Source organism: Platalea leucorodia (assembly GCF_965183815.1).
Source record: "Platalea leucorodia genome assembly, chromosome: 15".
Taxonomy (NCBI): domain Eukaryota; kingdom Metazoa; phylum Chordata; class Aves; order Pelecaniformes; family Threskiornithidae; genus Platalea; species Platalea leucorodia.
The window spans coordinates 2,284,415-2,300,204 of record NC_138837.1 but is presented as its reverse complement, the minus strand read 5'-3'; the positions used below and the strand labels follow the sequence as shown (position 1 = coordinate 2,300,204).

At 50.9% G+C, this 15,790-nt stretch overlaps 1 protein-coding gene across 3 annotated transcripts; it reads left to right on the top strand.

Annotated features, from left to right (window-relative positions):
- Positions 1-288: 288 nt before the first annotated feature.
- MRRF (mitochondrial ribosome recycling factor) lies at positions 289-14,339 on the top strand. 3 transcript variants are annotated; one of them, XM_082327436.1, is made up of 6 exons: positions 289-1,094; positions 1,753-1,908; positions 3,175-3,260; positions 6,094-6,185; positions 12,101-12,260; positions 13,793-14,339. In XM_082327436.1, exons 1-6 carry the CDS (start codon positions 920-922, stop codon positions 13,868-13,870), a joined length of 747 nt encoding a protein of 248 aa, XP_082183562.1. In that variant the 5' UTR covers positions 289-919; the 3' UTR covers positions 13,871-14,339. The 3 variants fall into 3 exon arrangements, with proteins under 3 accessions (XP_082183562.1, XP_082183561.1, XP_082183563.1); XM_082327435.1 differs by having other exon boundaries at positions 3,142-3,260; XM_082327437.1 differs by lacking the exons at positions 12,101-12,260; positions 13,793-14,339 and adding an exon at positions 6,763-7,672 and having other exon boundaries at positions 3,142-3,260.
- The last annotated feature ends 1,451 nt before the right edge of the window (positions 14,340-15,790 follow it).

The window sequence follows — 15,790 nt, the reverse complement described above, 5'->3', positions numbered from 1 at the left end:
CTCCTCCTCCTCCTCCTCCTCCTCCAACCCCCCCCTCCCCCCCTTCACCGCCCCCGGTCCCCGGTCCCCGGCCCGGCCCTCCGCGGGGCACCGGGGGGGCGGGCGGGCGGGGCTGGGCCGGGCCGGCGCGTCGGGGGGGGTGGGGGGGCAGCGGGGGCGGGGCCAGGCGGGGCCGGGGTCAGACAAATGGGCGGGGCATCGCACGGGGGCGGGGCCGTGGTGGGCGGGGCCTGTGCGCGGGTGTGGCGGGGCCGGGAGCCCCGCGGGGTCCCCGCCGCCGGGCTGGGGGGGCTCGGGGGGCTCCGGGGGCAGTGGCCGTGGCCGTGGCCGAGGACGGGGGCTGGGTGCCCCCGGGGCGGCGGAGGGGAGCCCGCGGCCGGCAGAGGCCGGTCCCCCGGGGGCCGTCACCGTCAGTTTCCCGGCTCCCGCAGAGATCGCGCCCTGCGCCGGGGGTCCCCGCTGTCCCTCCGCGTTCCTGCAGCTCTGAGCGCAGCAGAGCCGCAGCCCGCGGTAACGCCCCAGAGCCCCGAGCAGCCCGGGCTGAAATAAATCCTGTGGGTCCGGGGGAGACTGGGACGTCTGGGGCCGCGAACCTCCTGTGACAGAAATTAAAAGTTTCTGCTCATCTGACACGCAAATACCAGACGCTTTGACGAGCAGTTCCTGCTTGGCAGACGTGGCCTTTGCGTCCCAGGCCCGTGCCCCTCTGGACAGACGTGCAGGCTGGCTGCCACCGACCCCGTCCGCTGCCTTTGCCCGTCGTCACTGCAGCACGCCCAGGCCCCGCTGCCCCACGTTGCTGAGCTGTCGCCTTGCACCAAGAGGTGCAGCGGAGACATCAATCTGTTTCTTTTTAGCACGCCGAGTGGACCACCTGCCTTTTCTCTTTTCCAGGTGAATTAGAGAAGAGCTGTAAACGATGGCTATGGCACTGAGGTGCTTCCGCCATCTGCCTTCCCTGCTTTATCGCCCTTCGTTCGCAGTGGTGCGGGGGCTGCCGCAGGCTCCTGCAGGCTGCCCAGCCCTGCTCCTGGATGGCTGCAGGCAGCGTGTCCATCGGATGCTGCTGAGCAGACAGCTAGCTACCAAAAAAGGTAAAGGCAGCAGCCTTTTTCCTAGTGTTTTTCTCAGTGTGTAGAATCACAGAATGCTTTGGGATGGAAGGGACCTTTAAAGGCCATCTAGGCCGACCCCCCTGCAATGGCAGGGACATCTTCAACCAGATCGGGTTGCTCAGAGCCCCATCCAGCCTGGCCTTGAATGTTTCCAAGGATGGGGCATCTACCACCTCTCTGGGCAACCCGTTCCAGTGTTTCAGCACCCTCAGGTGGTTGCCAGCATCCTGTTGCCAGGATTTCTTTTCTTATCCCTTTTATCCTGTGTACCAGTATTGATCTAACGTAGGCAGAGCACAGCTCTGAGGAGCTGGCTTGCCTGACGGTGTGGCAGTGTACAGGGAACCTTAGCCCTTCCCAGGGGAGAGGTACCGCACGGAGCTGCTGCTGCGCTGCCGCCGTAGGGCGCGATCGTCACAGCCCAGGCTGGAGTCAGTGCACACAGCGTGACCTACAAATATATCTTGGATTATGTGCTCAAGTGCTGGGCTATTGACTCATTAAAAAATACAGTTACCTCGGTTTATCTTAGACTCAATTCTGAATCTAACAGGGGTTTTGATACCTTCTTTCTAATTTGTAATGCAACAACTAACTGTTGTCAGAAATAGAAATTAATTTTCTGTGTAATCTGCAGCTAAAGGTAAAGGGCAGAGTCAAGCCAGAGTGAATATCAGTGCCACCCTAGTTGAGGATATTATCAATTTGGAGGAAACCAATGAAGACATGCAGGCAGTGGTAGAAGCTCTGAAAGAAGATTTCAGCAGAAACCTCAGTGTTAGAACCTCACCAGGTTGGTAACTTCCTTGTATGATGCTCTATTGCCTGTAAATAAGGATACCAGTCCCAGTAACAGAGAACTCTGATGTTTTCAAAATTTATTTTCTTTTTATTGAGTTATTCACTGGGCACGCAATTACTACAACCTTGACGTCCCGAACTGAAGGCTTTCTTCACCCTGAGCTTGACCAGGAAGAATCCATTTTTGTTAATAGCTTCCTGGAAATAGCTTTTGTAAGTGGGAGATGTCAAAAGTGTCTAACTGAACTGTTTGCAGATGTGATGAAGAAGCAGGTTGTCAGCTAATGGTGCAGTAGGGCAGGAAAAATCCAATTGCCATTAAATTAGCCTTTTGGAAATTGCCATCAGGCTGGTGTCTGGCATATACAAACTTCTTTCGCTGTGCATCTTTGTGGTTAGTGGCCTTTACAAGCCTTGTTCACTTAGTGAATTTTGTGTTTTAAGAAGAAATGTAAATATATTTGACTAAGCTACAGTTACTATAACACTGAACATACGTATTTGTAAGTAGTATCAAGTTTCAGGGATGAAATTTAACATTAAACAATGACCAAATTTGAATCATTCACCACCCCAGCTCTGGCAAGGGCACTTCAGTCTTTAATGGCATTGGAAAGTGTAGCTCAGTCTCTTAACTATTTATTTTAACCATAGGTATTTTTTTTAATTGCACTGATAAAGTACCTCTTGTCCCATGTGCCTTTTGGCCTGTTAACATTTTGCAGTAGAAACTAGAGAGCAGATTAAGAGTAGCTCAGGGAGAAACTGAATACTTTAAATTAGGCAGTGTACACCACCTCCTCTTGGGACTTGGAAAAAAAAATGAGGGGCTTAAGAGAACACTGCTAAGTTAAAGGAAATAGTTGTCCTGATTTTTATAACAACGTTTTGATTTTCTTTAAGTTCTGAGAATTAAAAAGTAACGATTTCCTTTTAATTCTTAAAAATCTTGCTTAGTTTTCCTATTCTAGTAACAAAAACAAACGAGTTTTGTTTTCATGTTTTTGTGCTTTAGAGTAGCATTGAAATATTTAGCTTGCGAATACCACAGGGGACACATGAACACAAACAGCACCTGAAATCTGAATAAACATGGGTTTTTTTCTTTTGTAACATCTATATTTTGCATACCAGAAGGGAAGTGGGACACCGCGTACGCGTTTTTCTTCGGCATCACTGTGAACTGCTGTATCATACTGAAACTCCCCTGTTTGGTTCTTTTGAGGGGCCCTTGATCACATAATCGTGATGACAAAAGATGGGAAGTTTCCGCTGAACCAGCTGGCACAGATCTCGCAGAAGTCACCGCAGCTTATTATAGTGAACATGACCAATTTTCCAGAGGTAAGGGCACATTCCCAAAGGCATTGCGAGGGGAGATAATTACCACGGGAACAAACAGGTTGATGCTGAGCAAAGGAGCATGTAGACAAAATCAGTCAAACCTGGCAGGGGTGAGAGCTCTGGCTGGGCTGCGTGTCACTTCGCAGCCAACGCAGAGCAGAAGTGGTGTTTTGCTGCTGACTGCACGGGGCGAGCGACTCTCTGGCCCTGCCTGGCGCACGGAGCATCTCACGTGCAGCGGCACAGGGTCAGACGAGAGTTACAGGCTGCTCGTCAGGCTGCGATTGCTCTCAGGGTCGTATCCAATAAATGCCACAGTGCGAGGGGTTTGCTTTGGGGACTGGTTTCCCATCAGTTGGATCTGCAAGAGCTTCGTTGAAAAGCGGCGCTGAGTGTGACACAGACCAGATGCCTGGATTACCTGTGCCCTGCCAGGTCTCCCCGTTTCCCGTGCTCTTACAGCACCCAGTCGTCTTGAGCACACACATGCTCTCCTTTGGTTCACCTGAATTACACATGTGGAAGCGATGCTGCATGTGTCCCATTGTATTTATGTCATTTCTGTTCCTTATGAACACGTGGCCATGCACAGAACCAGACGTGTAGTTGGAATAGTCTGAATTTATGCTGGGGACACCATCAAACTCCTCCAAAACTTGGTTACTTATCACCAGGGCTGGTGACGCCCCCTGAGAGCCCATGGAAGAAGCTGCTGATGTAACCTGTGAGCTGCTGAAAAGCCTCCCTGGTAGGGCCTGCAGGTCAGAACCCGAATTAGGTACTTCGACCTGTCCTCTGGGATAGCCGAGTTCCCTTCATTTTCTGCAGGAGCCTTAGTTAGACTTGCCCCTAAATGAGGCAGCAAATCTGAATCCCACCTCAAGATCAAGCAGTAGTGGTCCCCTGCAGCGGGCTCGCAGAGACAGAGCCGGGCAGCCGTGGAGGTGGGAGCAGTAACGAGCGCAAGGTTAGCTATTCATCCCGCTCCAGGTCTGGAGGTTTGCCAAAGCTTATCTCTATTTATTTTGCAAAGGCTTTCCCCAATTAATTAAGTCAGCAAAGTCTCAGAGGAGGTCAGTGTAAGGCACTTGATGCCTAAGTGTTTCTTAAAGCGTATCCAGCATGTATAATGGCTTTGAAGAATGCAGGCCCCTCATCAGCGAGCGCACCACGGTCCCTCGGAGTGCTGGAGCTGAGAGGGCCAGGGAAGTCACTCCGTGACTTAGCCCGTGTCCGGGCAGGAGCTCAGGCTGAGAAATGGGCATGTGAGAAATGAAATATCGCACTATATAGCATTGCCCACGTTTGCTTTCTACGCCAAAGGACCATTTTTCATTAGAACTAGAGCTAGAACTATTTCTTTTGATGGAGTTGTTCTATACCATAACTGTTCCATGGAGAGATTGAACTCTTTAAGACCATTACAGACACGTTTACTTGATGTCATCATTTACAGCATATAGTTGGTACTTCATGGCATTGAAAAGCAAATAAAAATGCCTGAAGAGTCTGGGAAAGAAAATAATCACAGAAAAGGACTTGCAGGGCCAACTTCTGTTTGCCCAAGAGCTATAAAACCAAACGAGTATGTTTTTGAAGCACAGCTATTTATTTCGTGGGCTGCAAGAGAATGGGGTCAATACTGCAGTATTTTCCCCTTCCTCTATCTCCTCCAATATATACATTAAACAACAAAGCTTTTATTGAGCATTTCCTTCCTACAGAGCAAGCACTGTCCATAGAATAACACGTTTACATTCCTAACGTGCTGAGATCATCTCAGCTACATTTTCTCTGCCCTTGTTGTGTTCTAGAGGACAGCAGCTATGTCTTACAAAACACTAGCAGAGCATTCAGTTCATTCGGTGACCTCACGTGTCGGAGACCTAAACAAATGCGCAGAGCTTTAGTTTGTGCCTCAGTTGACAAAAGCTGAACTTCATAAATACAATCTGCTGCAGCAGCCTGGAGCTAAAGTTAATGATGGGAAAGAGTAGCAGAAATAGCAACGCGCCTTGTAGGAAGAGCCATGCGAGTGCCACAAGAATACAGACTCGCTCGGTCTTGTTACTGTCAATGTCAAGAATGAAGCAACCTGGCAGAGCACTGCGGGGCTCCCGGCAAAACTCTGATTTAACCGTAAAGCCTGACACTCTGTAAAGGTACACCAGCGCCCTGGGATGGGGAAGGAAGCCTTTTAATCGCTTTGCAGGTACCAGGCAAACCTGCGCACCCCACCTTTTAAGCAGAGCGGCGTGTCAGCCAGCGGCGGTGGAGTTTTGAGAAGTTAATCCTAAGTAATAAGCTGTAAAATAAACATAGACCTGGGCACAGGTGCTATTTCTCAGCCAACTGCTACTGCCCTGATGTAACGTGGTTAGGTTGTAGTGCTGAAGTGGTTAAGTCAGTTAACGTTTCTAAATTGGCACTGTGTGATTTCTAGTGGGAAACATTCAACTGGAATTTTTAAATGCTCAGAATCTTTCATCTCCTTCGCCACAGTCAGGCTATGCCTTGGGAATTTATTGCGGTTTCACTCTGCGTTGCCTCAAACCATTCAAATAGTTTCAAAGAAGCAAAACAGTTTTCTTTTGTTGTTGCTTCCCTTCCCCCTGCCCCCCTTCGTGCCCCCCTACCCCGATGCCGAGCGCAGCCATAGTTTCCCATTCGGTTTGATCAAAGCTCTCCGCACCAATGTAACTTCCTGATCTTACTGGTAACAGAAGTAAATGTTTCCATGTTCCATGGAGATGGATTGCCAACTATTGACAGAGTTCTGGCATATGGGAATGATTATTTCCTAATTCCCTTTACCTTTTGATCTGTTTTACAGAGCACAGCTGCAGCTACGAAGGCTATAAGGGAGAGTGGCATGAACCTGAACCCAGAAGTGGATGGGACAATAATCCGGGTGCCAATTCCTAAGTGAGTATTGATGGCTGCCTGAGTTCATCATCATGCAAGATAACGCAATGGGTTGCAGTGAGTGCCCTTCAGAGGGTAACCGTGCATGGCTGCTGTAATGTTGTGATGCAGCTGCTTTCCAAATAGCTGTATTTCAGGTTCAGAAAAAAATCTGAGCCCCTAAAAGCATCTGGTGGAAGCTCTTCCAAGTATCTGAGCTCTAAGTCACCACATTTTGGCATCTGGTGGTTGGTCTTATTGTTCTTTATCTTCCCCCTGCAGAGGAAAGTTGGTCCTAGCTGGCTGCAGCACTTCGCAAGAGACAGCCAAAGGCTCTTGAAGCTGTATTGCCTTAATTCAGGGGCTGATTCTTTGCTGCCCTGCTGTAAATTTCTTGAGTTACGCCAGCGTGGAGCAGCAGTAACGCAGCAGCCAACCAGTAGTGTTAGGGGTGAATAGCACCTTGCTGCAGAGAGCGCGAAAAGGAAGCGATGAAAGAAAGAGGGAGGAAATTGATAGCTTTGGCTAAAAAATCCACTCCCTCTTCTCATGTAATACACATCGTGTAACTGACGGCTGCGTGGAAACTCTCGTATAGGGCTGATAGAAAAGCAGGCTGCTCCTGGCTGAGGACTGAGCATCGCTTCCCTCGCCCATCACGGGTGTCTCCCAGCCCTTGGACAAGGCAGGAGGAGCCACTGCATCAGTTCTTCAGTTGCGGTCAGGAGAGCGCTTTTGAAGCGATCCTGGTGATCCCCGCTTAGCGTGCTTTGGGCTGCAGCATGCTGGGGTCTGTGAACGGGATTCCTTTCAGATGAAACTAAATAGAGAGGTACCCTCTGGGGATGCACCAGGCGCTCCCCCACTGCGTACACGTGTTGGGTCCCTGGGACCAGGCTGGACCTCGTGTGGAGCGAGACCTCCCAGCAGCTCCGCTCGCACTGTGCTGCACAACTCGCCAGTGTAGGCACAGCCTGTAACGGGCAGTAGCACTGCTCTGCCCGGGCTTGGGCAGTGCAAGGAAAATTCACGAGTTCCTGCGGGTGCTCGGACCCTGCAGCGATGGAGCTGTCTAAACACCCTGGGCAGATGCGGAGGTACCTGATCTCACGCCCTGGGGTTACGTGGTGCTGGGATGCTGCAAACGGCTCCCACAAAGGCTAAAGACGGCTCCGTACACCGCCTGTGCGCACAAACACCTTGCACGTGCACTGCATTTTACAAGCAGGTGACTTCTCCGTAAAGATGAACCAAGTGTTTCTCGTGCTTTAGATCTACTTTAAAAATTCTGTGGAATTTTATCTAGCATTTTGATCAGAGAAGTCTAATTGCAGCTTTCCGTTGCCGTTGGTGAGAGGGAATGACATTATCATTCTATTTGCTGATTTTCTTTTCCCCATGCTCCCTGCCCTTCCCCCATTCCTCAGGAGAGGAGGCAGAGGAGGAGGAGGAGGGCACCATTATCTTCATAATTGCTGAGGCTCCCGGGTTGCTGCACAGTGGTTTGATTGTTAATGGGCACTTGGGTCATCCTTGAATATGAATTGCAGGGGAGGAAACTCCAAAACTGCAAATCCCAATCTTTAAAAAAATACTGTTTTTTAAACAAATGTGTACGGTCTGTCACTATCTTTTGTGGTGCTGCAGAGCGAGCAGAGTCTTCTCTCCCCAGGGAAGGTCTGCCTGGCCTGGCTGGGGTGCTCCCCTGTTCCGCTGGTGTGCGAGGGCTGCTGCTGCTGGCCCCTTTCTCCCTGGCGGGCTGGCAGCCCAGGAGTCTCCAGTTAAAGAGGTTTTCTGCTTGGGAGATGTGGTGGCCCTGCAGGTCTGCCCTCACGGCCACCTCCAGTCCCGTTTTCTCACCCGCTCTTTAATAAGACGACTGGGTCTTTCAGAGTTTCATCCACTTATCCAAAAGACAAGCAGACAGGTTCAACCTTATAAACCTAATGCAAAGGGGGGCGGAAATGATCAAATTCTGCTAGCGGCCTCTCTTTACTATTATATCCCTGAATTACTTCTAATTTTCTAAGTTTTTCGTTTTCCCAACTCTAAAGATGTTTATGAAAGAATGTATGACAGACAGACGCAGCGAAATTGCCGAAATGATGGCAGGTGGCAAAATGAGCAAACAGATCAGAAATGAAGAGACAATATTGTTTCTGCAGAAATTGGTTCTTTCATGAGGGGAGGCACAGTAAAAGTCAAATCAAACCTGAATTGTCCTTGCCTGTTATTAAAAACACTTTTTAGTCTGACCTATCAGCTGGACACACACGTGTCATATTTTGCCTTATGCAGCTCCAGCTATGCTTCAGTGCTTGAGAGTGTTTCAACTGAGTATTTTAAAACGGGGTTTACTTTTCAGTATTTATTCTGTTAGTTTAGTTTTTGCATTGCAGTTTTAACAGAAAAAGTACACTCGTTTCTTTCGTGTTTACTTCTGCTTCCTGCTAGGATCCCCTCTGCTCCCTAAGGCATTCGCCTGTTTGTGTTGCTAGCACTGCATAGGCAATATTTATTTGTATAAAAAAAGTATTCTCTGAGGGTTTAAAAAGGAAAAAAAAAAAGAAAGAAAACCAGCCATGGGAACATTGGTATTGGTTGATCTCTTGGCCGAATTTGACCTGACCTTGTGTCTTTTATGGTATTGCCTCATTTTTAGATTCATCTTTTTTGGACCCATTGTGTTACACTGGATATTGTTTGTAAATCAGTAATATTTTTACACATGCTTTACTGAAAGCCAGATGACTCATTTGAAAGTTTAATGACTCATTGTGAGCTTTTTTTCCTTTGCCCTTTAAGAAATATGCAGAGATACCTACTATGGGGAGAAGGGAGTCAAAAAAATCGATCCGAAAAAAACCAAAGCTGTTTCTGAGCTGCGTTTCTCTGGATCGCTCATCATCAGAAATCTCTTGCATGCTTTTTGTTGAGCAATATATATTGCACCCTATGTTTATCTGCAATTATGCATGCAGAGTATCTAGTTAACCCTACTTTCCTTTAACTGATCCCTCTCGTTCACAGGAAATTCCTAGCATTTGAGATACAGAAATTACTCTTACCCGCATAAACGTCTTGCGTTGGAGACGAGACGTGGCCTGCGTCGTGCTCGCTGTGGGTCTGCTCCTGCCGTACGCGGGGAGAGGAGCATCCAGGGGTTGCAGTGCTTAAACCACTGGTTGCTGGGGGAAGCAGAGAAAGAGGAGATGTTACCCATGAGGCGGTGTGTGTTTCTGAATGCCCTGGCACGTCCGTCCCCAGGCTCTGTCCGTCCCCAGGCTCTGTCCGGATCCTGGCAGGGCCGGACCGTCCCGGGGGAACGGCAGGATTTGAGCCCGCTGCTCCTTAAGCTGCAGGGGAGGGCGGCGCTCCCCCAGGGCAGAGGGGCAGGGGTGACAGGCGGGGACCTTGTCCTTGTTCCCTACTTCTGGCACCCCTTCCCCAAGTTCACTTCACGCTTTTTTTGGCTTTAAAGAGGGGGTAGGGGCAACAGTTACTAGACAGAAAAGAAAACATATCTAAGAACAGCTTAAAAGTCGCAGATCTGGGGGCAGGATTAAACAACTGTCCTTAGAAACCATGGGTCTGGCTCGTGTTGATGGATTCCTTAACCAGAAACAGCATCTGCTTGAAAAAGTGTCCATTTCTGGCATTGTTGGTAGCATTGCTGAGAATTTACACACAGTCTGGCTGGAACATAAAACCCGCTGAGAAACTCCACAGCGCTGCGCAGTGATAAAAAGAAATTGGTGTTAATAAAGACAGACAAGGAGGCATGAAAGCTGTGACCCCGTGCCAAGAAGCATAGGAAATCTGGCAGCGCTGCATAAACAAAAACATTTCCTTAAAGGCTCGGCAGCCCCAAGCAGGCGAGTGATACCCTCGGCACAACTTGCAAAAGCCGAGCAGGAGCAGGGAGGCGAATCGCTGACGGCAAGCTCCGTCTCCCACAGCTGAGGCAGCCCTGCTGCGGACCGACGCGCCTCGCCACCCAGCAGGAGATGGGAGAGATTTCCAGCTCCCTCCTCCAAGTTTAGCAGCCGGGATTGACTCCCTGCCCCCCCAAAAAGCTGCCTGAGAATCTGACCTCACCCGGACCTCTGTTTGTGATCCGGCTTTGCTGGTTTCGCATGTGCCGTGGGACCTCTGGCTGGGGAGATCGAACACGAGAAGCCCTAAAGGCATCGATGTTGGGATGCGGAGGAAACCACAAGCAACCCCTCTCACATTTAATTAGCCATCTGGTCCAGGCTCAAGCCTGCGCTGACCAGAAGCCTCTCGCCACATGTCAAATTCACTGGCCATCTCCCTCCAGCTGTCCCTCAGCCGGGAGCGGGACGGGCTGGGGGGTCCGAGCCGCTGCCCGCGGGGTGCCCCCGGGTGAGGGCAGCGTGCCGGCGAGGGGCACCGTGGGTGCTGGGGCTGGGTCACTGCTCTCTGGGTCTGTTAGCTTTTCTAGCGATCCCAAATTCCCGTAGTTACTAATCGGTTCTGGGAAGCCTATTCCCTCTTGCACCATGAAATAAAGATAACTGGCAAGAGGCCAGTGCCTCTGCAGACATCTGCTGCGAGCGACCTGGCTGCCGGGGGAAGGTATCGGCGCGTGTGCAGCTTGCTGGGCTGAGCACGAGCTCGGGAAGGGCCGAAGGCGCGATCGTGTCCCGACAGCCTCCCCGTAACGCACGCCCGGGCAGGGGCAGAGCTGGCGCTGCCCCGGGAGCCCTCACCCCACGTTTCCCGAGCTCTCTGCAGGAGGAATCTTGGCCTTGTTTTGGTGACCCAGGCTGTTGCAGCCAATTTCTAAATACTCCTGTGAAATGTTTATTTTGCAATATCTTCTGCGAGCAGACGTATGCTCTCTTGCTGGCGAGTCTCAGTGAGTGCACCAGGGTTTTTCATTCTCAAGGCAGTCTGGAAACATCAATCGCCATGAAAATAATTAAAATATTATTGTTAAGCACTAGCAGTTGATGTTGACAGTGATCAGCTGTAGGTGCTGGAGCAGAGGTGACACGTCAGCCCTTCCCATGCCTTATTCAGATGGCCAGACTCCCTTATCAACTGCAGTTTTTAGTTTGGGATGGAAAGTCGAGGATTTTCTTGTGGCACCACAGCAGTAACTGGCCCCACGTCAGGGGGAAGGTGGAGCTGAAGTTCTCCTGGGCCGAGGTACCTGTGGCTAGCCATGTCTAGCAACATCCTCTTGTCAAACCGGGCGTTCATGTCACCTTGGTGGAAAAGCCTGGTCGTGATGAGCTGGAACAAGGTTGAGCAAAACATAAGCTCTGTAGCTCCCAGATATATAATTCAGGCTCCTCAGCTGCAGGGAGACAATACTGAGTTTCGGGAAAGGACAGAGGTTTCCTTCCGGCTTTGCAGGATTACGCTTTTCAGCTCCATCTCTCAGGTCTGGAGCTGGATTTTCCCTCTTTCCTGCAGATGCTTTGGCAGCAGAAAAAAGGAAAGTCTGAACATTTCACCATGACTTTCAGGCACCGCAGCGACAACTATAAAACAAGTAGGGTTCAGTCCAAGTCCCTCAGCTTAGGGCTGTGCTGGGAACTTTCCGTTCTAGGCTCAAGACTTGCTTCACTGGGGCCTGCTGCCCTGGTGATGCTGCGCAGAGGTGGTTGATTCGCTTAGGTGGACCAAAGCAGGATAAAAACACGCCCCGAGCTGTTAAGTCCCTCTGCCCTTGCGACACGGGGCCTCCAGGCAGAGCGAGCTCTATCTCAACACAGGCAGCTTTTGGGTGTCCCTGCGCAGCCCGGCTCGGTGCTGCATGGCAGCTCTGTCTCTCCCAGTCGGAGAGGTACCGCAGCGGAGAGCATCGCTGCATTTACCCAAAGTCCATCACAGAAAATAAATCTGGCTGTGCTACATATGACTTTTTTTTCCTTTTGGTGTTTATTCTTTCCCCTCGCTGCTAGGGTAACGAGAGAGCACAGGGAGAGCCTGGCCAAGCTTGCCAAGCAGTCCACCAACAAGTCCAAAGAGGCCCTGAGAAAGGTGCGAAGCAAAAGCGTCAACCAGGTGAAGAAGTTCAAGAACAAAGTGTCTGAAGATACCATCTGGCTCCTAGAAAAGCAGGTAATTTTTTTTTTTTCCTTCTGCCATATCACGCTGTTTCACAGCTCAGTGGTGCGTTTGTCCCAGCCCTTGCTGACAAATCTCCAGCACTGAGAACCGAACCGGGGAATGGGTGGCCCTGTGCTGAATTTTTGGAGTTAGCAATGGCTGTTGTATTTGCTTTTTCTTTGTGAGATTTGGGGCTTCAATCTCAAAGCCAAATTTATGATATGAACCATTGTAAGCTGACACAGGGAAGAAAAAAAACATTCCCCAAAAGCTTTCGTACTAGGAGGGATTGTTGCACAAACCAGCTGAGCTTGGGGAGCAAACAACCCACGTCCATAGCTTTACCACCATTTACACAGTGCCTGGCCACTGCAAAACAGCTGGTGTTAATGAAGATTGCTCCAGTTTGTTATTAATGAAAAGGCTAGCAAGATTATCTCTGTTAGGAGTTTTTTGGCTCCAATTCAGGAAAATACTTAAGCACATGCCTAATTCCTTAAGAGCAGATGTCACTAAAGTCAATTACTTGGGCATAAATTCAGGCACAAGCCTAAGTGTTTTGCTGAATTGATGCCTCTGAAGGCAGGCCATTACTTTTTAGCTGTTTGTTTATTAACAGCTAAAGTTAGATACATTGCAAATGCTTCGGGACAGTTCTCTGTGTGCTCACAAAAATAAACATTGATATACAGAGCATTTGTGCAAGCAGGAAAAATGGCCATGCTATTGTAACTGAATCCTGTTGGGAAGCAGTTCTCCCAGAGCAGACAGATGGTTTTCTGCATTTGTAGAGGTAGCGTCTCAAGTCTAATTTTTGCTTGTACCCAAATTTTTCAGCATGAGGAAAGGTCATCATCATATACCTTGGACTTTGGGAGCAAGTACATCTCAATCAGTCTTGTAGAACTAGTGCATAAACCCCCTGCAACGTGCTCTAGCCTTTATCTGCACTCACTCAAATAAGTGCATGCACGTTTTGGTCCTGTTTACGTGCTTGCTATGTCCATCCTGTGTTACCAGGAGACCTGATCCCTCAGCAGGCCTTTAACAATAGCCATTTATTTCTTTTTACAAGAAATAACAGATCTGTTACTTGATGCGTGAATTCTTAGCACGTACTAAGGCTGCGCTCCTGCTATTACCTAGTTTGTTCTAACAGTGGAAATGCTGCAGGAGGTAGTGAGAGAAGCCCTCTATTCTCTGGTGCTGACACCCGCAGGTTTCCAACTCTGCCTTCCCCTGAAGCAGCTCTGTTAAATAAGGACCTGACCAAGTCACTTACGAAGCTCAGCCAAGAGTTTGTGTTGTGCATCCCTTTTCAGAGCCTTTGACCAGTCCGTGTTCTCACTGTACAGATGCAGCACTGGCACAGAAGCACTGAGGGCTGGTGGGAGCCACCAGGAAAAGTCAGTTATTGCCCCAGCGCTATTTGGGGTTTTATTAGGACTTCAGGCTTTGTTTCAGGAGGTGATCCAGTCATTCCTTTCTCTTTAAACTCTGGCATCACCTAGCGTGCCACTCAGACTTGTGCTGTGTTGCTGCAGATCCAGCAAATGGCAGACGGCGCTGCAGCAGATATGGACAAGCTGCTGGCAGCGAAGACCAAGGAGCTGCTTGGATAAGTGCCATCCCTACGGACACACTCCCCCCTCGAGCAGGAGCGGACTGCCGTGCACCCCAGTGGCCATCCTGCCCGGAGTCAGCAGCCTCGGGCGATGAGCAGGGGCAGCTCTGCCAGAGCTCCGGAGCAGCTCGGTGCTTTGGCTGCTCCGACTCCCCGCCTTGGATTGTGCTGGAGGGAGGGGGAGCTCTCCTCGCTCTTCTTCATCCAGGGTGCAACAGAACTGGGGGACCTAAGATTAAAAATAAAATAGGAGGAAGGAGGGCTGGAGGCTGCTGGAAGGGCTCCCGCACAGACGCTGAGGCGCAGGAGGAAAGGCTGCCCCGCTCGCCTTGCGCCCCGGCCCGTTTGTATCCCAGCACCTCGCAGCCTGGCAGAAGCAAGGGCCACGCACAGGAGAAACCTGCGCTGTCCTGCTGTGAACCTTGGCATTTATTTTTGCTTAAAATAAAGTCAAAGCGAGATGTGGAGGAGCAGCCTTGGGACAGCCAGTTCCCGGTTGGTGTGTCCCCTTGGGTTCACGCGTCTCAGAAGAAGCGTTTGCCTGTTGCTGTGGCCAGCGGTTACCTGCAGCCTGGCCACCAGGAAGGCACGAGGGAGCTCAACGCCGACTGGCGCAGGGTGGGCAGGGGAGACGGGCTTTGCGGTTCCCTAGGCTTCATGGACACACAACTGAAACCGGTGCTGCCGGCGTGGCTGTTTCAGCCAGGACAAAGAATACCAAGAGCCAACACAGGAACTTTCCAAAACCAGCATCTGCCCTCCCTGACCGGTTACAGCATGTCCGTGCGAGCCACCAGTACCACATTTTAGGGGGTGGAGGAGATAGATAGAAGCAGAAGGGGGTCCTGAGCACATCGCGCAGCTCACCGCCTTGCTACCAGCAGGTACTTCCCCACAGCAGCAAACGGCCTCCCCGCAGCCTGGGGCGATGGCAAGAGGAGGGGAGGTGGTGGCCAGCCCTGCTCCCAAAGCGTTCGGGTTCAAAGAGCACCAAGTGCTCTGCAGTCCTTAAATAAACAACTCCCAAAAAGTTAGTTTGTGCGCAGTGGGGAGGGGGAGAAGGATGAAGGATTTGCTCTGCTAGGGCCCCACATGTCAACAATTTCTCTGCTTTGTGTATTTTGGCCAAAGCACTTACCATGATAAATGAATAAAGGAAAATGGTGAGCCCAGGGCGGTTACATGGCCCGGTAAATTGCTTTCAGCTGATTACTGTATTTCTTTTGACATTTATCAACTAGGCTTTTTTTTGCTGTTGTCGCAGCCTCGGCATCCCAGCAGCAGCCTGGGCTTGAAGGGTTTGAGGAATTTCCCAAGTATTTACAGATATTCCTTATCCTGTAGCATCGCACTCCACCTCACATGAATTAAAACCTAGCGGTAAAACTGCACCAGCGCTGGGCTGGGGATGGAGCCACCTGTCCCCAGCGGAGCCGTGCCCTGCGCCGTCGGGAGGCAGCGGGAGGAGGTCCAGGGCTGGCCACGCTGGTGAGGCAAAACCAGGGGCAAAAATAGCTTTTAAACGTCAGGAAAGGCAGAGACCTGTTCTCCGAGCGACCGCAGCTGATGGCCCCGCGGCAGGGGAGGGTTTGGGAGGGTCCATCTGCATCCTCACCTCACCCGCCGTGCTCTGCATCAGCCAGGAGCAGGTGTAGCACCCACTGCTCTCACCCCCGGTACCAGCAAAGCAGCGCAGGCAGCACATCAGCCCACGGAGCCGTGCCACCGCAGCCCATCCTACTCTCACCCCCGGTACCGGCAGCACGTGAGCGCATGGAGCCGTGCCACCGTGGCCCATCCTGCTCTCACCCCCGGTACCGGCAGCACGTGAGCCCACAGAGCCGTGCCACCGTGGCCCATCCTGCTCTCACCCCCGGTACCGGCAGCACGTGAGCCCACGGAGCCGTGCCACCATGGC

Coding starts and splice junctions, on each gene's coding strand:
- MRRF (XM_082327435.1), top strand. CDS start 920: ATGGCTATGGCACTGAGGTGCTTCCGCCATCTGCCTTCCCTGCTTTAT. Junction 1,909..3,141: donor CAGTGTTAGAACCTCACCAG/GTTGGTAACTTC, acceptor GGTTCTTTTGAG/GGGCCCTTGATCACATAATC. Junction 3,261..6,093: donor ACATGACCAATTTTCCAGAG/GTAAGGGCACAT, acceptor TCTGTTTTACAG/AGCACAGCTGCAGCTACGAA.